Source organism: Ursus americanus, chromosome 22 (assembly GCF_024610735.1).
Source record: "Ursus americanus isolate L20-20 chromosome 22, mUrsAme1.1.p, whole genome shotgun sequence".
Classification (NCBI taxonomy): Eukaryota; Metazoa; Chordata; class Mammalia; order Carnivora; family Ursidae; genus Ursus; species Ursus americanus.
The window spans coordinates 27,501,017-27,525,663 of record NC_142148.1 but is presented as its reverse complement, the minus strand read 5'-3'; the positions used below and the strand labels follow the sequence as shown (position 1 = coordinate 27,525,663).

The 24,647-nt window shown below is 44.4% G+C and overlaps 1 protein-coding gene across 3 annotated transcripts; it reads left to right on the top strand.

The window, feature by feature from the left end:
• The first annotated feature begins 755 nt into the window (after positions 1–755).
• Positions 756–22,816, top strand: LOC123798948 (signal-regulatory protein beta-1-like). 3 transcript variants are annotated; one of them, XM_045807752.2, is made up of 6 exons: positions 756–916; positions 2,262–2,615; positions 15,431–15,745; positions 20,089–20,400; positions 20,985–21,096; positions 21,513–22,816. In XM_045807752.2, the coding sequence occupies exons 1-6, from the start codon at positions 844–846 to the stop codon at positions 21,589–21,591; spliced, it is 1,245 nt and encodes a 414-aa protein (XP_045663708.2). In that variant the 5' UTR covers positions 756–843; the 3' UTR covers positions 21,592–22,816. The 3 variants fall into 3 exon arrangements, with proteins under 3 accessions (XP_045663708.2, XP_045663716.2, XP_045663726.2); XM_045807760.2 differs by having other exon boundaries at positions 21,448–21,565; XM_045807770.2 differs by lacking the exon at positions 15,431–15,745.
• Positions 22,817–24,647: the final 1,831 nt, after the last annotated feature.

Here is a 24,647-nt window from a genome sequence, read left to right as displayed (position 1 = left end):
GGGGAAACTAAGTCACAGAAGGCAGGGTCCTACAGAAGTGAAGAGCTCACAGCTTCTCAGGCTCTGGACACAATCCTGAGTGCTGGCCGTTGCTGCTCACGAGAAAAGAGGGGGTGCATTTTTGATGTGGGGTTTCTCCTCATGCACTCCCTCTGCCCAGAGCTGGGCCCAGGGCCGGGGAAACAGAAGAGGCACCCCTCCTCCTCCTGGGCCTGGGGTGTGTTGTTGTCCCTGAAGGATAAGCATGCTAACGTCCCTTCTCCGCCCTCTACACCAGAAGCCATCCTCGCCCTCCGAAGACCTAGCTCTTGGCTCACCTGAAGCCCCTTCCCCTGCAAGTGTACTCTCAAAGCCAGGGCGCCCATCCGACACGGCTCATGTTTACCACTGACCCCTCCGGGGTGGGGAAAACAGGGCCCCCCTTCCCTGGAGGCCCGCTTCCCAGGAGCCTTCCTCCCGGACAGCTGGGCAGTGCATCGGAGCCCACGGTGTTGCCCTGTTCCCAAAGACGGAAAACACCCTCTGCTCTAAGAGGAAGGGCCAGCAGGGCCTCTGACATGGACCAGGGGGGCCAAGGGACACAGCCCTGGCCCTAAAGGGGGGAGGGGGTCTGCTGCAACTGTCCAAGCATCTTGGGAGCCTTCTCTCGATAATTTCGTAGCGGAGTCTGACTCTTATTTCACAATCTAGAAGTAGAAACTGTGAAAACCCCACAGCTCGTTCCACCCATCACTGTCACTTCCTCTTCCGCGAGGGACACAAGGCTTCCCCTCTCGTCGCAGAGTGGCGTCCCGAGGCCTCTCCAGGACGACATTCAGACAGAGCGGGCTCCGGGCCACCACGATGCCCGCACCTGCCACCGCACCCCGCCTGCCTCGGCCCTCCCTGCTGCTGCCTCTGCTGCTGGGCCTCACAGGTGAGTGCCGCCCTCGGGGAGCACTGTGCGAGGATGCTCACGCGAGTGCTGCGGCCGAGGTACCGCTTCCCCATTGGCAGCGGGGTGGATGGATCTCGGTCCCAGGCTCTCTTTCTCCACTGCGGCTTCCTCTTGAAGACATGTCTCTAAATGTTTTCTTTTACAACAAATCCCCCCAGAATGCTTATTACTCGGAGGGGTCCCTTCCTCGCCCACTCAGGTCCAGACAGGATTTACCCCGCCTGGCATTTCTCAGTGCCGGTGGGGGGGGGGTCCCAGTCCCACCTCATTTCCCACACTTCTGTCACCTGTGAAGCCTCCATGATCCGTGTGGCTTGACTTGCAGGACCTGGGGCCACGCTGAGGGAGGAGGTGGGGGTGCAGCCTCTGAGTCCTGCTGAAAACCCTAGGACCTGGGAGTCAGAGCTGCCCTAATTAAGGTGGAGATGATGACAGGTAGGTAGATAGGTAGATAGATCACAAGTACTCTATATGCCATGCTGAGCGATTAGAAAACTGCTAAGTGGTACTATGTAGACTCTTAAGTCTCCCCAAATCTCAGCATTCTAAAATTATATTCTTGATTGGGGGTTAATCCGGCTCCTTTCTCCCCAGGCTGACCCCAGACCCCGCAGACAGGTGAAGTGCCCCTCCTCCTCCCCAGCACCCTCTCAGTTGAGAGGCTAACCAGGAAAGTGGTTAGAGGCACAGATATTTTTTGAAACGGATCTGCCAGAGTTCAAATCCAAGTTCATCACTTATACCCTATATTTGGCTTGGAACAAGTTATGAGTTTCTCTGTGCCTCCATTTTCTTGTCTGGAAGCAGGGATGACTAATAATGCCTTTCTCACAGAGCAGTGGTGGGAACTGAATGAGTCAGTTAATGTATTTAAGTGCTTAGAGTGATGCCTGGTACACGGAAGTGCCTATGGAAACTCGCTGTCAAATCCTTCTAGGGTTTAGTGAATGCAGATACGAACACATAAAAATGGTCCTGCTGATTCTGGCCATTACAGCACTCACTCCATGTCCTTGACAACCCACGTCTTCCTTGAAAATTCACGGCACTGATGGGGAAAGTTTTGATCCATCCTGCTTGACAGAGGAAACCACCGAAAGCAAAGGACGGAGGGGCTTCCCCCAAAGAGCAGCAGGCTTGTCCGAGCAGGAGTTGGGCCTTGAGCCCACAGCAGCCTGACTCCCAGTCCACACACTCCAGGCCCTTCAGGCACAGTCCTGAGTGTTTTTCAACGGTTTCCAGTTTCAGTCTCACAACAAAGCCGTAAGAGAGGTCCCCGGGGCCAGGCAGGGGACACCTGGTGCTGACTTGCGTTTCCCTCCAGGTGCGGCAGGTGAGCTGGAGCTGCAGGTGGTCCAGCCTGACAAGTCAGTGTCTGTCGCAGCCGGACAGACAGCCACTCTGCGCTGCACCGTGACCTCTCTGCTCCCCATTGGGCCGGTTGCGTGGTTCCGGGGCACAGGGCCAGCCCGGGAGTCAGTCTACAATTTCAGAGGAGGCCACTACCCTCGAGTAACAAATGTTTCAGACGCCACAAAGAGAAACAACATGGACTTCTCCATCCGCATCAGTAACATCACCCCAGCAGACGCCGGTACCTACTACTGTGTGAAGTTCCAGAGAGGCAGCCCTGATGTGGAGTTGAAGTCTGGACCAGGCACCAGGATGTTTGTACCTGGTAAGTCCAGATCCCTGAAAACCCAGCCTGTTGTTCTAAGACAAACCACAAGCTCCAGGCTCTCAGCCCAAGGCTCCCCCTTTGTCAGCGCTTGTGTTAAAGTTGAGGATAGAAGATGGGGATAGTGGGAAATCACAGCACAGGAGCGGAGTGAAATATAATCCCAGGGCCCCTAGCAACAGAGTCCTACCCTTTAGAATCTCACATTTTCAAAAGCCACAAAACAGACCGGAAAGCACAGTAAAATTACAGACACCAGGCCACATGGCCTGGATTCAACTTCTAATTCTGCCATTTTCAAGCTGTGTGACTTCAGTGACTTTCTTAAATTCTCTGTGCCTCCCTTTCCTCATCTGTAAGATAGGGATAATAACAGTACTCGCCTCATAGATTTGTTGTGAGGAGTACAAACGTAAATGAGTTTATTAATGTAAAAACACTTGTTTTACATGTACATCTTACATTTATAGAAGCGCACCCATAACATAATTATTGAATTAGTGTATATCGTCACTATTCAGGATATTAAAAACAATCAGGTATTAAGAAGGGCACATATTGCATGGAGCACTGGGTGTTATATGCAAGCAATGAATCATGGAACACTACATCAAAAGCTAATGATGAACTGTATGGTGACTAACATAACATAATTTTTAAAAAACCAATCAGACTTAAAAACACAATCTTAAAGGCATGGAACGATAGAGTCACAGAAACAAAGAATGAAAGAATTATTGAAGCAGAAAATTATAATAATCACATTTGGGGATGTGGACTATGTAATCCATATATTTCTTAAAATTTGCCCTGGAGTCTTTAAAACCTGTATATTTTTGGATTTGGTCCTGGCTGATAGAATCATGGCTGAAGACAAAGCCCACAAGACTCTAAACAGCATCCCTACAGGGGAGCCTGGGAAGCAGAGCAGTTAGTTCAGGCCGGCTCATACTTATGACTTAATGATCATGTTGTTTTCTCTGAAAAAAAAAAAAATGAGTGTGATAACTCACTCTAACAGAACAGAATAGAAACATACATCAACAGAATTTTTGAATTAAAATTTTAGCACTCAGGGCCACGGAGAAGCAAAGGGAACTGGTAGGCAGTCTTCTGAGACAAAGAGAAGGTCATCTGATTTTCAAGAATTGAAAATAAAAAGCAAGTGGGATGTGAACCATTTGAATGAGATCAGCACAAGATCCATATAGGCAGCATTAGATGCTAGAAGACAAGGAGTGGTACCTTCAAAATTCTTAAGGAAAATGATGTCCAACTTAAAATTCTAGACCCAGCCAATCTGTTGAATTCATGACATCACCAAGAGCTACCTTTCAATATACCGTTTCTGTTTTAGCAAGATAAAAGTTAAACAAAGAAAAGTAAGAATGGGAACCAGAAAAGGGAACAGGAGATTCCAAGATAAGAGCTGTGCAGGAGGCATAGAAATAGCCACTAGGCCATTCCAGAACAGCACTGAGGGCTTTAAGAGGGACATCTCAAAAAGACTGAATTGCTAGAACATTAGTCTTCAAACTCATGCCCATTTCTAGTATTTTTTAAGATTATATTGAAGTGTTAGCCAATGCTTTCAGAAAGGAGAAAATAATAGAAAGAATACAAATTATAAAGGAAGTGGAAAAACTATCTCTTTTTGTAGAGGATATGGTATCTGGAAAACCTAATGGACTCAACACTAAGCTATTACAAACTATAAGATACTTTAGTAATGTAGCAAGTTATACAATCAATAAACAGAAATCAATAACTTTCATATAAGCAAACGAAAACCAGTTAGTAGATATAATGGAATAGATGACCACATTCACAATAGCAAATTTAACACTTTGGGCACCTTCTATCAAAACAGTGATAGGGACTCTATTTACTTTCCCGCAAAAAATCTGGGCAAATTACATGAAACAATGATTGACAAGACATTGCACAACAGTGTTCAAAGGACAGTGATCCCTGAGAGATGAGAGACAAATGACATGGAACCCAAGGTTGCCTCCAGCTTACTCTGTGAGAAAGCTTCCATGCCACCATGCAATAGGAGAGAACTCAGATGGAGCACGGAGGTCTCCTCCAGTTGAAAGAAGGAGCTAGAAGTCCAAAGAGGGCAAAGTGGCTGGAGTTTTCAGAGGAAAGCACCACATATGAGAAAGCTAGACAGAGAGAGAACTCCAAAGATCTTGAGTATTTGGCTGAGTACTGAAGAGTATGTTCATGAGAACATACATGCACATGAGTATTTGTACATGGCCTCAAGGGAGAATATCCCTGGAGCTCACATAAGGCCAAGAACAGTGCCTGTTCCCACCAACCTGAGTGAAAAACCTCATAATTCACGGGGCATCTGGTAGAGTATGCAGAAGGATTCTGCCTCAGTAAGAGAAAAAAGAAAAAAAAAATGAGCCCTAGACCAAATGATGTTCTGGTCCGGCATCACAAAGCTTAAATACGACACACGAAAACATCAAACTGTTTCCAGGTAATTTAACCAGGCCCCAAAACAAGTTCAAGCATATTTATAGGATTACAAAATATCCACCACCAAGCAAAGTAAAATTCACAACTTCTGGCCTGCAATAAGAAATTACCAAGCCGACAGACGGTGACTACAGGTATCATGGTGAGCACAGAATAATACATAGAATTGTGGCATCACTGTGTTATACACCTGAAACTAATATAACACTGTATATCAACTATACTGCAGTAAAATGTTTAAAATTACCAAGCATGAAAGAAACAGGAAAATACAATTTATAATGTGAATCAGTCATTTGACACCTAGCCAGAAAAGATAGATGACAGGATTAGTACACAAAGACATTAAAGTTAGTATAACTACACTACGTATAGTCAAATAGATAGAGGAAAGACTGAATATGTGAAGTAGAGGCAGGAAAAATATTTTCAAAGATCTGTATTGAACTTTTAGAGATGAAAACTGCAGCACCTAGGATGAAAAATATAGACTGGATGCGATTCGTGGCAGATAAGACACTGAAAAAAATTAATGAACTTAAAATACAGCAACAGAAACTATCCAAAAGTATACACAAAAAGGTAGAAAACTAAGAAAAGATAAATAGAGCATCAATCAGTTATGGGAAAACCATAAGAGGCCTACTAAATATGTATTAGAGACTCGAAAGGAAGAAGGGGACAGAAAGAGTGTTTGAAGAAATAATGGTTGCATTTTTCCAAATACGATGAAAACTATGAACCCATGGATCCAAAAATCTCAGTGAACCCCAAGCCCAAGAAACCTGAAGAAAACTACAAAAAGTGCATCATACTCCAATTGCATAAAATCAGTAATATAGAAAAGATCTTAAAAACTACCAGAAGAAAAGGGAAATATTAGATACAAAGGAACAAAGATAAATCTGACAGCAAATTTCTCATTGAAAAATGATGTAAGCCAAAAGATAGCGGAGAAACATCTTTAAAGCATTTTTAAATGAGATAATATAACAATCCTAGATGTTTATTCACCCAAGAAGAGAGCTTTAAAATACATGACACAAAACTCATAGAATAGCAAGGATGGAGAGACAAATCCACAGCTCTGGTTTCAGATTTCAACACTCCTCTTTCAATAACCGGTAAGACAAGTAGGCAGAGCATCACTAAGTATGTAGAAGACTGAACAGCATCATTAGACAATCTGAGTTAACTGACATTGATAGAACACATCATCCCAAAACAGCAGAATACACATTCTTTTCAAATGCAAAGGGAACATTTACCAAGATGCATCATATCCTGGGCTATAAATTGTCTCTACTTAAATGACTATTTAAAATGAGTCAAGTCATACACAATGTGTTCTCATTGGAATTATATTGATAATAACAAAATGATCTCTGGAAAATCCCCAGATATTTGGAAACAAAATGATACACTTCTGAATAACACGTTATCAAAGAAGTATAAGGAAAATGAGAGTATATTCTAAACTGAATGAACATGAAAGCACAACATACCAAATTTGTGGATGCAGCCAAAACAGGGCTGAAGGGGAAATTTTTGGCACTAAATGCGTGTATTAGGACAGAAGAAAAGTTTCAACTTGTGACCTTAAAAATTAGAACAAGAAAAATGAGTGAAGCCCAAAGTAACCAGAAGAAAGGAAATAATAAAGAACAGAGCAGAAATCAGAAATAGAAAATGGAAAACTAGGAGAAAACCAATAAAACTAAAAGCTGGTTCTTTGAGAAAATCAGTAAAATTTATAAACTCTAGCCACACAGTCAGCCAAGAAAAAAGAAAGAGTATACAAATTGCCAATATCAAGACTGAGAGATGGGGTGCTAGGCTGGCTCAGTCAGAAGAAGATGTAAGGGGGGCGCCTGGGTAGCGCAGTCGTTAAGCGTCTGCCTTCGGCTCAGGGCGTGATCCCGGCGTTCTGGGATCGAGCCCCACATCGGGCTCCTCAGCTGGGAGCCTGCTTCTTCCTCTCCCACTCCCCCTGCTTGTGTTCCCTCTCTCGCTGGCTGTCTCTCTCTCTGTCAAAATTAATAAATAAATAAAATATTAAAAAAAAAAAAGCATGTGACCGTTGATCTCAGGGCCATGAGTTTGAGCCCCACCCTGGGTGTGGAGATTACTAAAAATAAATAAATAAATAAACTTAAAAAGAAAGAGTGAGGGGCGCCTGGGTGGCACAGCGGTTAAGCGTCTGCCTTCGGCTCAGGGCGTGATCCCGGTGTTATGGGATCAAGCCCCACATCAGGCTCCTCCGCTATGAGCCTGCTTCTTCCTCTCCCGCTCCCCCTGCTTGTGTTCCCTCTCTCGCTGGCTGTCTCTATCTCTGTCAAATAAATAAATAAAATCTTTAAAAAAAAAAAAAGAAAGAAAGAGTGAGGGAGGTAACATCCCTACAGCTGCCACAGATATTAAAAAGATTATAAGGAAACTTTATGAAAAATTTTATACCTATAAACTCAACAACTTAGATGAAATGCACAAATTCCTTGGAAGACACAGGCTGCCAAAGCTCACTCCAGAAGAACTCAATAGCCTGATTATTTCTATATTTATTAAAGAAGTTGGATTTGTAGTTTAAAAAACCTCCCACAAGCAGTCCAAGCTCAGATGACTTCACTGAGGAGCTCTACCAAACATTTAAGAAATGCTAACAATTACATACAAATTCTTCCAGAAGATTGGAGAGAGAGTGATGCTTCCCCACCAATCCTCAAAACCAGCATTACTGTGATACTAAAACCAGATTAAAAAAAAAAAAAAACTTGAGGCCAATATCCCTCATGAACATAGAATTATCATAAAGCTACAAAAATCCTACAGTGTAGTATTGGCATCAAGATAGACAAGTAGAGAGGGGTGCCTCACTAGCTCAGTCAGAAGAGCATACAACTCTTGGCTTTTGGGGTCATGAGTTTGAACCCCACACTGGGTGTACAGATTACTAAAAATAAATAAGCAAAAGACAGACAAATAGATCAATGAAAAAGAACAGATTCCAGAAATAATACCATATATATAGTCAATTGATTTCCTAAAAGAAAAAAAAAAGTAAAGGCAATTTCATGATGAAAGAAGTCTTCCACTATAGTGGTGGATCGATTGGAACATTATTAAGCAAACCAATGGAACAGAATAAAAACTCCAGAACAGTTCCTCCCACCATACACCAAAATTAATTCCACATGGATCAGATATTTAAATAATGAAACTGTGCAAGTATGAGAAGCAATCATGTCTGGATTCTTTTGTAATCCAGAAATGGGGGAAACCTTCCCAACTATAATTCAGAAACAAAAAGAGAAAAAAATGACAATTTGATCATATTGTACAAAAGAAACTTGTGCATGGAAGTGTGTGTGCATACACTATTTTGCAACTTGTAATACGAAGAATCACCCCTAATGTATATAGAGAGCTTCTAAAATTTTACAACAAGCAACTTTATAGAATTATGAGCAATAAATATGAAAAGACGATTTACAGAAAGTGAAATAGAAACATCTCCTAGATATCTAAGACTATGTTCAATCACCCTCACATAAAAGGACATGCAATTTAAAACTACATTGGAACACAACTTCTCACCTATCTACTTGGCCAAAAATCCAAAAATTTGACAATATACTGTATTGGAGGAGCTGTGGGGAAACTGATACTTCCATATTTTGTATGTAGAAATTCAAAATCATGTAAGTCATAAGGAAGTGGATTTGGCAATACTTAGCAAAATTACATATTAAATATACATACATACATTACCCTGTGACCTAACGATCTTACTTCTAGAAACTTATCTCAAAGATATGCTAACATAAGTGCAAGATGATTCATGGTTAGGCTCTTGGTTACAACACTGCGTGTAAGAATAAAAGACAAGTTGCTAAATAAATTATGGTAGAGTCACACATTGGAGTACTGTAACTTTAAAAAGGCATGAGAAGAAGTCAGCACTTTGCTTCAGCATGACCCACAGGATATCATTAAACAAGAAAAGTAATGTGAGGAAGAGTGTGTGGAGCACACTATCTTTTAGTTAAGAAGAGTGGGAAATACAAGCATATCCACATTTGGTTATATTCTTTTAAAAGAGGAATAAAAGTGCAGAGGACCACAGGGGAAGGGAGGGAAAACTGAATGGGAAGAAATCAGAGAGGGAGACAAACCATGGGAGACTCCTGACTCTGGGAAACAAACTGAAGGTTGCGGAAGGGGAGGTGGGTTGGGGGATGGGGATAACTGGGTGATGGGCATTAAGCAAGGCCTGTGATGTGATGAGCACTGGGTGTTATATGCAACTAATGAATCACTGAACACACAACAAAAAAATAATGATGTACTATACGTTGGCTAATTGAATTTAAATAAATAGGAAAAAAAATTTACCTATGGGGAAAAAGGCAACAGGGTAGAAGGGACAGGGATGAAAGTTAGACTTCTCGGACTGTCCTTTGCCTGAGGTTTTCATTTTATAAACATATGCACATTTTAAATAATCAATAAACAAAATTAAAAAGTATAAAATTCCTAATATCTAGATTGTTAAATCTAAAATTTAACTAATTAGCCTAACTATATATTGATGGTTTACCCAGATAATGAGAAATTCTTTCTTTTTTTTTTTTTTTTTAAGATTTTTTATTTATTTATGTGATAGAGAGACAGCCAGCGAGAGAGGGAACACAGCAGGGGAGTGGGAGAGGAAGAAGCAGGCTCCCAGTGGAGGAGCCTGATGTGGGACTCGATCCCGGAACGCTGGGATCACGCCCTGAGCCGAAGGCAGACGCTTAACGACTGCGCTACCCAGGCGCCCCGAGAAATTATTTCAAGAGACTTTGAAACATAGGGTTTTAGCTTAGATTCACCAAGCAGATCCTGAGACAAATTATTTGAGTGCAAGGAACCCTAGGAGGGAAGTGGTGAAGTCAGACAGTTAGTGAAGGGTGTGTCATCACGCCCACCACCACTGTGGGCAAATGGAGCTCAATCAGATGAGAAACTATGGGAAATGATACAGAACGTGTCTCAGATGTGGCCCTCTTGAAAGGAAAGGAGTTTGGGCTAATTATATACCAACTCCCTCTCACTCATGGATTGACAACTGTTCTCAGAGGGTGTTAGATGCCCCGGATTTCCAGCGTTCCATGTGCACAGGCAACCTGCCATTAAAGCAACCTTCTGAAAAAGCATTCAGGAGAAAACACACATGTACGGGCATTTGGAAGTAGTCCTGAGTGCACTGGAGTGGTCAAGCTCAAGGAATCTGGATGTGCACTGGAGAATGCATGTTACAAATAATAATATATATCTATATCCTGAGTGAAACATATCCTATGAACAAGGAGAACCATGAAGAAACTCAAAACTCTATTCAATAATTTGGTAATAATATTTGGTGTTGGTGTTTATAAGTATTGTATGTGTTGTAGGATAAAGCAAAAAATAATTGTTTTGATGTCCTCAGAAACTGGAATTTGCAGGATGAGAGACTGATACAGAGAAGAAACAAAGAAGTTAGGTTTAAAAGCTGCATTTTTGGGGGCGCCTGGGTGGCACAGCGGTTAAGCATCTGCCTTTGGCTCAGGGTGTGATCCCGGTGTTATGGGATCGAGCCCCACACAGGCTCCTCTGCTATGAGCCTGCTTCTTCCTCTCCCACTCCCCCTGCTTGTGTTCCCTCTCTTGCTGGCTGTCTCTATCTCTGTCGAATAAATAAATAAAATCTTTAAAAAAAAAACTGCATTTTTAAAAAAGATTTTACTTATTTATTTGAGAGAGAGAGAGCACGTGAGAGAGCACACAAGCAGGGTGGAGGGGGTAGAGATGGAAACAGACTCCCAGCCGAGCAGGGAGCCTGATGCAGGACTCAATCCCAGGACCCTGGGATCATGACCTGAGCTGAAGGCAGACACTTAACCAACTGAGCCACCCAGGGGCTCTAAAAACTGCATTCTTAAAATTGGATTATAACTATCAGTATTAACCTGTTTCATTGTCTCCCTCCTTAAAAAATACTTACTTCACAGCCCTGTCCCCAAAAGGACCTGGAAGCAGTGACAAGCTAGTAGTAATGAGCACCACTACTACATAGATTATGGTCTATTAATAGCACTTCCACAAAAAAACAACCAGGGCTGCATAGGGTAATGACTGATTCCAGATCTTGGACAGGAAATGTGCAAAATGGGCATGAATATTTTGTTGTGTGAAAAGCAAGGAAGCTATCGATGTCTACTGAAATTATATAAAAAGACTCAGGAACTAATTTCAAGGAGGCGTCGACTGGCCAAAGATGAGATGATTTGAGCATTAGAAAGTACAAAGGAAACAGTCAACAAAACCAAGAGGCAACCCACAGAATGGGAGAAGATATTTGCAAATGACACTACAGATAAAGGGCTGGTATCCAAGATCTATAAAGAACTTCTCAAACTCAACACCCAAAAAACAAATAATCAAGTCCAAAAATGGGCAGAAGACATGAACAGACACTTTTCCAATGAAGACATAAGAATGACTAATAGACACATGAAAAAATGTTCAACATCATTAGCCATCAGGGAAATTCAAATCAAAACCACATTGAGATACCACCTTACACCAGGCAGAATGGCTAAAATTGACAAGGCAAGAAACAACAAATGTTGGAGAGGATGTGGAGAAAGAGGAACCTTCTTACACCGTTGGTGGGAAATCAAGTTGGTACAGCCACTTCGGAAAACAGTGTGGAGGTTCCTCAAAAAGTTAAAAATAGAGCTACTCTATGACCCAGCCATTGCACTACTGGGTATTTACCCCAAAGACACAGATGTAGTGAAAAGAAGGGCCATATGCACCCCAATGTTCATAGCAGCAATGTCCACAATAGCCAAACTGTGGAAGGAGCTGAGATGCCCTTCAACAGATGAATGGATAAAGATGATGTGGTCCATATATACATGGAATATTACTCAGCCATCAGAAAGGATGATTACCCAACATTTGCATCAACATGGATGGAACTGGAAGGGATTATGCTAAGTAAAATAAGCCAAGCAGAGAAAGACAATTTATCATATGGTTTCACTTATATGTGGAACATAAGGAATAGCAGGGAGATCATTAGGAGAAGGAAGGGAAAAATGAAGTGGGGGGGGGTCAGATGGGGAGATGAGGAGACTATGGACTCCGGGAAACAAACTGAGGGTTTTAGAGGGGAGAGGGAGTGAGAGGATGGGCTAGCCTGGTGAAGGGTATTAAAGAGGGCATGTATTGCATGGAGCCCTGAGTGTTACAAGCAAACAATGAAATCATGGAACACAACATCAAAAACTAATGATGTATGGTATGGTGACTAAGATAATAAAAAAAATTTTTTTAATAAAATTAAAATTGAAATAGATTGACATCTATCAATCCATGTTAAAAACCCATGATTTTATAATGATACGAAAATAAAAGAAACCTCATTGGTCACCTCTGGGGGCTACTAAGGCACGAACTCATTGTTCTGAAATCCAAAGAATAGGAAGCAAAGACATTTTTACCCTGCCTTTCCTATACGAACTATATGTCAGAATAACCAAAAATAGTTGGAAGGAAAAAATAATTTCAACTGATAGAGACAGAAGGAATGGTAGCATTAGTCAGTCACCAGTGTACAACCCCTGGTGAAATGATGGGTCTAGACATTATTATCTACATTCGTTAAAGACATTGGGCTAAAGGCTGGTAGAGAACTTCACAGCAGATAGATTAAGCTGACAACACCCAAAGCCACTAGTCAATCTGAACACCATGAAAGGAAAGAGCCAGATACTACACGCCTCCTAACGTAATGCATTAGGAAGCTGTTGGCAACACCTATGAAGCATTCTTGCCAAAATTATGAACCTGGTTCTAACCAACTAGATGCTTTAGATTTAACTGCAAGGGAAAGAGGATTATTTCAAATGATACAACAGGAATATAAGCAAGAATATGGAAAATGCTGCAGGTTTTTCCAGCAGACTTGGGTTTTTTCAATAAATAGATGTTAAGAAAAATAAGAGGGAAGGGAAACTCTTTTAGAAAAGGAGATGTAAAAGACATAGCAAGGGGTGCCTGGCTGGCTCAGTCAGTACCGCATTCCACTCTTGATCTCAGGGCCCTGAGTTCAAACCCCACATTGGGCATGGAGCCTACTCAAAAAAAAAAAAAAAAGACATAGCAAAAAAATGTAACATTTGGATCTTGTTTGCATCCTGATTCAGACAAACCAATTATAAAATGATATTTGTGAGACAAGCAAGAAAATTTCAATACTGACAGGTATTGGATAATATTAAAAGAATTACTGTTAAATTTTAAGTGTGATAATGGGATTTTGATTATGTTTAAAAATAATTTTTTTAAGAGAGGAGAGGGAGAGAACACAAGAGGGGGTGGTGGAGAGAGGGAGAGGGAGAGAGAGAATCTTAAGCAGGCGCCATGCCTAGCATGGAACCCAACATGGGGCTGGATCTCAGAACCCTGAGATCATGACCTGAGCCGAAATCAAGAGTTGGACACTTAACCAACTGAGCCACCCAGGCGTCCCCTAGTTATGTTTAAAAAATAATTCTTAACTATTCGGTATACAAGCTACGGTAGTTGTGAACAAAATGACAGTGTCTAGCTTTGCTTTAAAATACAAGTGGAGGGCAGAAGTATAAATGAAACACTTGTTGATAATTGGTGGAGTCCCAGCATGAGTACTTTGTATTTTTCTTTTGAGAGAGCAAACATGTGTGAGCAGTGGGGGACGGTGGGGGAAGGGAGAAGAGAGAATCGGAAAACAGGCTCCAAGCCCAGCATGGAGCCAGACTTGGGGCTTGATCTCATGACCCTGAGAACATGACCTGAGCCAAAATCAAGAGTTGGACACTTAACTGACTGAACCACCCAGGAAACCGTGTACTTTGTATTTTTAAGGTGTGTTATAAAGGGTTTTTTTTTTTAACCCAAGCCCGTATACTCCCTGAAAAGTCTTTGTGCACTCCCGGGGGTTCATGTACCCTAAACTGAAGTTCACTACTGTACTTAGCAGTATCAAACAATCTGGAAGGAGTTATACCTATCTGGCAGAAAGTTTAGGAATGAATTTGTCATAGGTTCATAAAAACTAAGCAAATAAAAAGAATAAGACAATTAGGGGCACCGGGCTGGCTCAGTTGAAAGAGCATGTGACGCTTGATCTCAGGGTCATGAGTGCAAGCCCCACACTGGGTGTAGAGATTACTTAAATAAATAAAACTTAAAAAAAAAAAAAGACAATTAAAAACTGTGAAAACAAAAAGCTGTACAAGAAAGGAAATGTAATCATGATATATTACATGGCCCAGTTATGAACAATGCTCTTTTGGTCATAATAATATAAATGCTAAATACTGATAAAATAAAAGATTTTGATGTGTCTATGATAAGAGGATGTAAGGAAGGGGCGCCTGGGTGGCACAGCGGTTAAGCGTCTGCCTTCGGCTCAGGGCGGGATCCTGGCGTTATGGGATCGAGCCCCACATCAGGCTCCTCCTCTAGGAGCCTGCTTCTTCCTCTCCCACTCCCCCTGCTTGTGTTCCCTCTCTCACTGGCTGTCTCTATCTCTGTCGAATAAATAAAATCTTTAAAAAAAAAAAAAAAGAAAGAAACACAGAGAGGGGGCACCTAGGTAGCTCAGTCAGTTAAGCATCCAACTCTTGATCTCAGCTCAGGTCATGATCTCCGGGTCATGGGATCAAAGCCCACGTCAGCCTCCACGCTGAGTGTGGAGCCTGCCTGAGATTCTCTTTCCTTCTCCCTCTACCCCTCCCTGCTCACACTCATGCACTCTCTCTCAAAAAAAAAGAAAGGAAGAAAGGAAGGAAAGAAAAGGGAAAAAAAAAGGAAATAGAAACACAGAGAGAAATGTCCAAAGAATCTGCTAAAATAGTTAAAAGTTGTTGGTCTGTCATTTTTTTCTAGAAGAGAAAGCAAGGGATGTGATGTTTTTAGTTCTATACCTTATATGACTTCTTAAACAATGTAGCTCAGGAAGGAGGGGGGAGAGGGAGGGGGAATTACAAATTCTGACCCACATTTTAACATGATCGCCTTGGTCTGGTGTCGAGTGCTGCTGGCAAAGGTTGAGAAGCAGTCAGTGAGGTCAGCTGGCAAGCTGTTACAGAAAGAAGTGTCCTAATAAAAATTACACAGAGGAGAAAACTGGAGATGAGACATTGGGGTACGTCTAGCTGGGTGAACCCTAAGGGCAGGTATCACACTAGAAAGTAACTTGCCATCTTCATTTTTCTCTCTTTTCTCCCAACTTTGCCTTGACCAAAGCTAAGCCCTCCCTTCCAGAGATTTCTGGCCCCTCCAACAGAGCCAGCCCAGGCCAGAGAGTGAATCTCACCTGCACAGCAACTGGCTTCTTTCCCAAAAACATATACCTGAAATGGTTTGAAAATGACGTGGAGTTACCAGCCTTTCAGACCCTGGTCTTCCTGCCTAGAGACGCTGGATCCTACACCATCGTCAGCACAGTGCTGGTGACCCTTGACTTATCCTCACTCCACTCCCAGCTCACCTGCCAAGTGGCTCACAGTATGTTGCAGAGCCCCCTCAGTAGGCACGTGAACATCTCCAAATTCCTGCAAGGTAAGGGCCCCCCCACCCACCCAAATGGCCAACACTTGGTGACCACCACCGGTTCCCTGTTTGGAGCCTTTCACCGGCATCCTCCCATTTATTCTTCACCAAACCCCGTGTGAGATGGGTACGAGGTTCCCTATTTTATCCGACCATCCTCTTCTTACAAGATGCCATGGTCGGGTCCTTCTCTTTCAGAGCTCCCTTCGCTCTCTTGTATATGGGAAGTGGAAGTTCATTCATTCATTCAATAAGTGCTATGTGGCAGCTTATTCTAGGTGCTGGGGATTCCGTGGTAAACAGAACAGACCTGATTCTGCTCCACTGAGCTCACAGTCACATACGCCCCATCAACAAGATGCAAAAACTATGCAGCTCTAACTTTTTTAAAAGGATTTATTTATTTGAGAGAGAGAGTGCGGGGAGGAGGAGCAGAGGGAGAGGGAGAGAGAGAGAGATCCCAAGCAGACTCCCCGCCGAGCACGGAGCCCAATGCAGGGCTCAATCTCATGACCCTGAGATCGTGACCTGAGCCAACACCAAGAGTCAGACGCTTAACCACTCAGCCACCCAGGCACCCCCCATGGTTCGAACTTATAACATGTGCTATAAGAGAAAAGAACTGAGTATTAAAATAGATGAAAACTGGAGAAATGTAGTTTACTGAGGAAATGCCATTTTGGAGAAGTGATGTTTGAGCCATGGCATGAAAGATGAAAGGGGATCAGCCAAGGAAAAAGTGGAATGTTCCAGTAAGAAGAAACAGGGTATGCAAAGGCCCTGTGACGGGGGCAGGGAGCGAGACATGTTTGAGCAGCAGAGGGGAGGAGGAGGTCCATGTGCTCAGGACTTAGTGAGAAGAAGGGTGCATGGAGAAGGAGGAGGCTGGAAAGAGAAGGGCAGGGACCAGACCACACAGGGCTTCAAGCCACAACAAGGAAGTTTCTCCCTCTTGCACGGTCCACGTGAACTCCTAACACCGTTGTGCAAACCACCTCGCCGCCGTTGCTTTGCTGCCAGTCGTTGCATTTGAAACATGCTTCTTAAACCCACCCCAACATCAGGGGAGGGGACAACGTGGGGGACAATGCAAGACTATGCCCCTGCCGTCCCTGCTCTGACTGCATAAAGATGAAGCCGTTACTGTAGTGTTCAATATGGAAGGACAGGGGAAGGAAGGAAATCACCCTCCCTGCTCTGAAAGTCCACAGCCTGGCCTTCGCAAGGGTGTCCCCAAGGGGTCTGCACTCTCCTCAGCCACCAGCCCCCAGCAACCTCAGAGGGCAGAGACCCATTCACCTCCTGCGGATGGGCACTTCCCTTCCAGGGCTCCAGAGCCCCAGTGCTCCTTCCAGAGCAAAGCAAAGGAAAACCCATTAACAGCATCACAATCCCCACAACAAGCCCCCTCCCCACTGGAGATAATTTGTGGTACCAAGGTAAAGAGTTTAGCTCCTCATCGCGGAAATGCCTCCCTCCCTAAATAGTAGTCTGCCCTCATACCACAAGAGGGTTTCAGCTTGGAAATGGAATGCTAGCCTCCACCTAGAGCATCCCAAAGAAGCTATGTGTCCGTGCTTCATGCAGATGAGGAAATCAAGGCTCAAAGAGGTGCAATGACTTGTCCAAGGTCACCCGGCTCTTAAGTTCATGAGCTGGAATTTGAACCCAGTAATACACCTCTTGGATGACCATGTCAGACCTCCTTCCTGTAAGAAGTCCCCACACAGAGATACCAGAGCAATGCAAGGTCCCCCTTCCCCCAAGGAAGGTGCTCTGGTCATGGTCGGCTAAGAGGTGGGCATTGTGCTGCTCTCTGCATTCTCTCCAAACCCCTGGCACCTTCTCCTTCCCCATACCAATGAACAGACACTCACTCCACCAACCCAATTGTCCAAGCCAGAGACCTGTTTTACCCAACCCATCACCAAGTTCTATCAAATTCACTTCTCACATCCCTCTGACCCCATCCATTTCTTCCTACTGTCACTGCCCAGGTTCATCCCCAAGTTCAAGTCAACATCATCTCTCACCTGGACGCCACAGCCCCTTCTCTCATATCCACCATTACCCTCAACAGTGCAGCCCCCAAATCCCCAGCAGTCAAAGACATTTTATAAAGGAAGCCAAGTCTTGTCCCTCCTTTCCTTAAAACCCTTCGGTGGCTCACCACTGCTCTTATAAAAATAAAACAAAATAAAATCCTTATCAGGGTGTTCGATAGCAATCTTCAAACATTTTTGTTCATATAGCCCTGAGATAATTATGAAGAACTATGTAGTTCCCCATATATTTTAAAGTTAACATCCAGAATTGTTCATCACAGACTTAAATAGTTGCACGGGGCAGAACCCCTGGAATATTACAAATGTTACATCTCTCTGAAATGTTCAACGGAAAAGTAAAGTCATGTTGATTTGATTTCCACCATCATCCATTACGACAGACATAAATAAGCTCTTCTTTAATAATCAGAAATTTTATAACGTTCCTTTTTCTTCCTAAATTTGTATTTCCACTCTAATTCCTGGGGAGAACTTTATCCTACTGTAAATATATTTTATATTTGAAAGTCCTTATTGACCACATCATCACACATATCATAGAGAACTATGAGAAAACAGAGAACTACCATAAATATATATATTGAATTTTATATATAACAAATAACATAATTTATTTATATATATGTATTATAATACATTATAACATAACCATATATATAATATTAATATGATTAATATTATATATAATATATATATATATTGAATTTTCAAAACTTTTTCTTATGACCATAGGCTCTAAGTGTTAAAAAAATTCTTTTGTTGAATTACGCAATTGATCCAAACAATCTATATATCCAAAAAATTCTGATAAACAATTGTTAAAATAACCATTAAAATGTTACCAGAAACGCAGCTCAGTGAGCTAGATGGGGGAGGTTATGACGCTTTGATTAAAGTAGGCTTTCCGGCCAGCAGGATTTTGAACCGTCCTTTTATTTTGTGTCCCAGAGTCTTTACAGCAAGGGCACTGCACCACAGCTGGATTCGGGACGTGTGGGAGGAAGGCCTTCCCTCTGTCATGCTGGGAGAAGGACTGAGGAGCGGGAGACAGGAGTAGGCATTCTCAGGCAGATCAATTTCAGGAAAGAATCCTATGAGGGCTCAGGATCTGGAAACTGATTGTATTAAACTACCGAAGAATGGACGCCTTAGGATGTCATTATGCGCCCCCAGGAGTAAGTGTAGCACCAGTAAAGGCAGACAGCGCTCACCGCCACTGGCTGTGAATTTGGCTTCCTCTCCCCCGTGATCCCCCCTCCCCCTCACTCACTCTGATCTTCGTTCTGTCCTAGGACACGCTAGGCTTCGCCTCAGGGCCTCTGCCCATGCCCTTCCCTCTGCCTGAGGTGCACCTCCCTACACCCAGGCTCTCCCAGAGCCTTCCTTCCTCTGGCCCTCCACCAAACCCTCGCCTGATGTTCCAGTTACCAGGACTACATAACAAATTTTCCCCAAACATATTCCAATGCTCTCAGCTTACTCCAAATCTCCCAAATTATTATGCTCACATGTTCTGTAGGGCAGGAATTTGGAGACAGCCCGGCAGGGATGGCCGGTCTCTGCTCCATGGTGTCTGGGACCTCACCTAAATGATTCCAAGGCTGAGATCGTCACCAAGCTGCCTCACTAACATGTCTGGCCCTTGGTGCTGGCTCTGGGCTTGGGGCTTCAGTTCTTCTTGACATTGGCCTCTCCTGATCGTCTTTCCACATGGGCTAGTTTGAGCATCCTTGTAGCTTGGTGGCTGTGTCCCAAAAGTGAATGTCCCAAGAGTCCCAAGGAGAAGTCACATCAGCTTTGACGACCAACCTTAGAAGTCACACTGTCACCTCTGCTATACCCTCCTCATCAGGCAGGGCCCACCCAGGTTCCAGAGCAGAAGTAGACTCCCCTTCTGGTGGGAAGTGGCAAGGTTCTGGGAGACATCTGGGGACTTGCTGTGGCCATTTCTGGGAAAACACGATCTGCCACAAATAGTTAACTCCTATTTATCTTCCATACTTCTGCTGAAGGGTCACTTCTTCCAGAAACTCTTCCTTACCCTGCCCCATCTCCAGACCAGGTCATGTGCCCCCGTGTAGGTTCCCAGAACCCCTACAAGGATCACGTGACCGCTTTTCTCCTCCCTGTCCTCCCCACCAGAAGAGGAGCTCTGTGAGGCAGGGACTCTGTCTTGCTCACTGCTCTATCCCAATAACCAAGGGCAGTGCCTAGAAAGGTAAGGATGCTCCTTGAGCGTCCTTTGCTTGAGCGAAGGAAAGAACAAAGGAAGGGCTATTGTTTCAGTTATACCCACAGTGACTGTATTGGCACACCGGGTCCCAAGCCTCCAGCTGGCCATCCTCACCTGCCACGTGCAAAGGTTCTACCCCGAAGTCATACAAATCACCTGGCTAGAGATGAACGGATGCTCTAAGGCCTGTGAGGCTCCCGCCCGCACCAGGAACCCAGACGGCACGTTCAACGAAGACGGCCATATCCTGGTTAACACCTCAGGGGACAAAACGCAGTTCACCTGCCAAGTGCAGCAAGGGGCCCAGCCCCTGCTCCAGGCCAGCGTGCCCCTGAGTGAGCTCAGAGAAGAGCCAGCGTGTTTGGGTGAGTAGCGGGGAGGAATAACCAAGCAGTTCAAGGTGCAGACCTGGACACAGACACGCCAGGTTCCCATGCTGGCTCTGCCATGTTGGCATGTGTGACCTGGAGGGAGTCACTTCCCCTTTCTGTACCTCAGTTCCTTCATCTGTAAAATGGGACAGCAATTAGAGCAACCTCTGCAGAGTGTGTTGGGTTAGGGACCAAAGAGCAGTAAGCGCGGCCTTCGTCACGCAGCTGGATCCTGACCACGCCCCCACGGACGGCACCAGCTCTTCCAGGGAATAACTAAGTTCACACGAATTATCTGCCCCCATTGCCACCCACCCTCTCAAAAGCCGTTCAGAGTCAACAAATACTGAGTGCCTATTAGGTACCCTGTTTGGGTGTTCTCATTTGATACAGAAACGTTCTAAGGTGTATGTTATCTTCCCCATTTTAAAGATGAGGAGACTGAGGCTTAGAGAGGTGCGGGGATTCCCTCTCAGTCCAAGGTGTAGCCTTGGTACCTGAGTCTGGGGTGAGGCTGGGCCTGCCCAGGGGTTGCATGGTGGGAGCCGGAAGCCACGTTCATCCTGGTATCTTTCCAGATGCCAGAGCATCCAGCTCCCTGTCTGGAATCCTCATCCTGCTTGGCTGGAAATTGTTTCCCCTGATGGCACTCGGCATCATCTATGTCCTCAAGAGAAGAGTCCCTTCCAAGTAAGGGGGACCTCAGATAGGGGTTGGGCTTCCCTCCGGGGGGTGGGGAGACTCCAGGCCAACAGGCGGCCCTATGAGGAGAAGCCACGCAGCGTTCCCATTTCACACTGACCTTGAAGGCACATGGAATCCAGAGTGTCCCTAAGAGCCGCACCCCCATCCCTTCAGCCTGCTCCTCTGCCCCTCACAGCTCCAGGCTGAAGGCACACAAACATGCAGGCTCTCCCCGGGTCTGGGCAGGGGGAGCACTGAAGGAGGGAGAGTTAATATGGAGACAACACTCCTGAGGTGGTCTTGTGAGGAGAAGTCTGAGAACAAGGGCTTTGTCCCAGCTTCCTGCTTCCCCTGCAGGTCACGGACACGGCAAGGCCCTCCTCAGTGACACAGGACCCTCAGTCCCCTCCTGTTTTATTTAGGAGGACTGATCCAGGAGAGGCCCTGGCCATGAAGTCTGCAGCCACTACCAAAGCTTCTCCCGCCTCACCAGCCTTCTGAGACCTGGCCTGCACCGGCTGTCCCTCGCTGCCTCCTGCAGCCCCCAGAGAAAGGGAGAGCCTGGACCGGGAGGGTCAGTAGTGAGAGGTATGAAGGAAAGAAGCTTCTCTGGGGATTCTGGGCATGAAGTTCATGAGCAAGAAACCCAGTAGAGACAAAACAAGTTCCTACCCAGGGAGAAACATAAACGCGTGATTCTGAAGGCCCCTTCCCGACTCCTCAAGGAAAGCCCATGGTGGGCACCCAAACTGGTATGACACCTTCACAGCTCCATCATTAAAATGGGATTAAAAGAAACATTTATGGCCAAAAAACATATGAAGGGATGTCCAATCTCATTAGTAATCAGGAAAAGCCAGAGCAAAACCACACCGAGATCCCACTTTGCCCCTACTCCGAAAGAAAAGATAAAGAGGCGCCTGGCTCCGTCTTATGTTGCTGATAGGTATGTAAAAATTGGCACTGGTACTTTGGAAAACAGTTTGGAAAATTTGAACTTGAACATTCACATACTCCATAACCTGCTATTTCCGCCTTTAAGTTATCTATATTCCCCAGAGAAGCTCTTCACATGTGCTCCAGGGGGTACATTCAAGTATATACACGGTAGCATGGTTTCAAACTAGCAAAACCTGAGAGAACGATCCAAACGCGCATCCACAGGATGATGGGTGAATAATTCAGTACAATCCCAGAATGGAACGTTATACAGCAATAAAAATGAAGGAACACAATAATACGGATAAATCTTAGCAAAAAAAGTTAAGGAGTGAGTAAGCCCCAAAAGGTTTCATACAGCATGATACTATGTTTATAAAGCTAAAAACAGCTAACAGATGGTTTTTAGGGATACATATAAATGTGATAAACCCATATTTTTTCCAAAAGGATGAACTCAAGATTTTAAATAGTAGTTACCTGAGGTGGGGGAAGGGAAAAGGATGAGAAGGGTGGGTATGTACAGGTAGATGGAAGTTAATATCAGGATTCTAGCTTCCGTGCTGGATGGTGGCTTCATGAATGTTTTTATCATCATACATTTAAGATAGAAAGAATAACAATAGGGGCGCCTGGGTGGCTCAGTCGTTAAGCGTCTGCCTTCGGCCCAGGGCTTGATCCCGGAGTCCTGGGATCGAGTCCCACATCGGGCTCCTCCGCTGGGAGCCTGCTTCTTCCTCTCCCACTCCCCCTGCCTGTGTTCCTTCTCTCGCTGGCTGCCTCTCTCTCTGTCAAATAAATAAAAAAAAAATCTAAAAAAAAAAAAAAAAAGAAAGAAAGAATAACAATATAAGATTGATAAGTAGGTATATCAATAGATAGGTAGAGAGATGGGCAGATTATTGGAAGGAAAGGAGGGAGGGATGGGGGGTGGATGGATGAATGGATAAGCAGATTAATAAAAGAAGGTCATGCATGGATCAATGATGAGGGTGTGATGAAGCAAGAATTGTGATAGGTACAATTCCACGTACTTAAGATCCAAGGGAGAAATAAATAGAAGGACAATCCCTAAGGAACCTCCAAGTTCCCTTTCTATTATCACATTTACAAATCCACCTTAAGAGGAAAGCATAGTTAATGGGTGTCACCAGGGGTCTAGCACTTCTCAAGCAGTATCTTATTTCATCCTCATGCCAGTCCCACAAGGTAGGCACCATTCCCCACCCTGCAGGTGAAGAATCTGAAGGAACCTACTCAGTGTTACTCAGATGACAAGTGGTGGAACCAAAAAACCCGGAGTCAAACTCAGCTCTGCTCAGTGCTTTCCAGGGAGCCACACTGCCTACTGTCTATGGACAGATGGGGAGACCCTGATCCATCCTCATTCTACTGCTTCCCGATGTCCCAGGCCTGCTGTTCTACACGAAAGCCCATTCCGTGCCTCCAAGTAGGGAGCAGAAGGGAAGAACACATGCACTTTGCCAGTCATGGAGTAGATCTAGGGTTAGTCCTGAGCCCCAAAATAGCCCCAGTAAATATCTGGGGGAGGTAGTGTAGGCCAAGTTCTGGAGAAAGGCTCTCTGTAGAAGGAAGAACAGGCATCCTACTGTGTTTGTTTCACTGTGGTCTTGAACCTCCATAGTCACAAAAATAGGGGTGCTGAGCCCAACCTCCATTACCCCCTTAGACATGAATCTCCTCTTCAACGTTTTCTACTCGCAGTAGAGAGGCATCCACTTGAACATCCCTATCCCCAGCCTCCCATGCTGGGAGCCTTGGGATGCCCTGGCCTCCCTCCCCACACACACCTCCCCCCAGAAGCGGGCCAGGAGAAGGATGAGGCCAGCAAAGTGCCTAGGGAGCAAAATTTAGAGGACACTCTCTCTGGGTTGAGCAAGGACTTGCCACGTCCTATTTTGGGTCCTAGACGCCCTAGATGTCGAAGTCCCATGACTTCTGCCCCCTCCTGTTCATCTTCACGGTTGCTCAGACCCTGATCAGCATATACCTCGATCACACTAATAGCCTCCTTACAATTCTCACTCTGGAGTTTCTAAGCCATACACTACAAAGACCTCAGAATGGTCTTTTCCAAACATTTGCTCATCTATACTTCAATTTTTTAAAAAATACATTAAAAAAACCTTCAAATAGTTCCTTAGTCCCTAAGTCATACCTCAAGAAGGTGACAGCGACTACCCCAGGTGTCCCATACCTTGTCACCAGAGGGAAAATGAAGCAGTCAAAAGAGTCCCAGTTTGGACAGGATGATGCCTCACCCCTTTAGGAGGGAGCTCATGTCCTGAGCAAGCCTGTAGCTTCCACGCAAATAATGGCTCATTGCAAAGAAGGTGATGCCTTCATTTATTCCGCAAATATTGCTGAGGAAACACTGGTAAACACTGGTAGGGATGGTCCTTACCCTTATGGAGTTTACAGTCTGATGAAGACAGATACAAAAGAAAGAAGAGAGGGAAGGAGACAGGGAGGCAGGGAGGAAGGGAGAAAGCAGGAAGGAAGACAGAAGAAAGTGATACGTGTCCTGAAGAAAATAAAAGCGTGCACAAGATACTGCAGATTGCAATGACAGAGAGCTCCGCGGAATCAGGAATTAA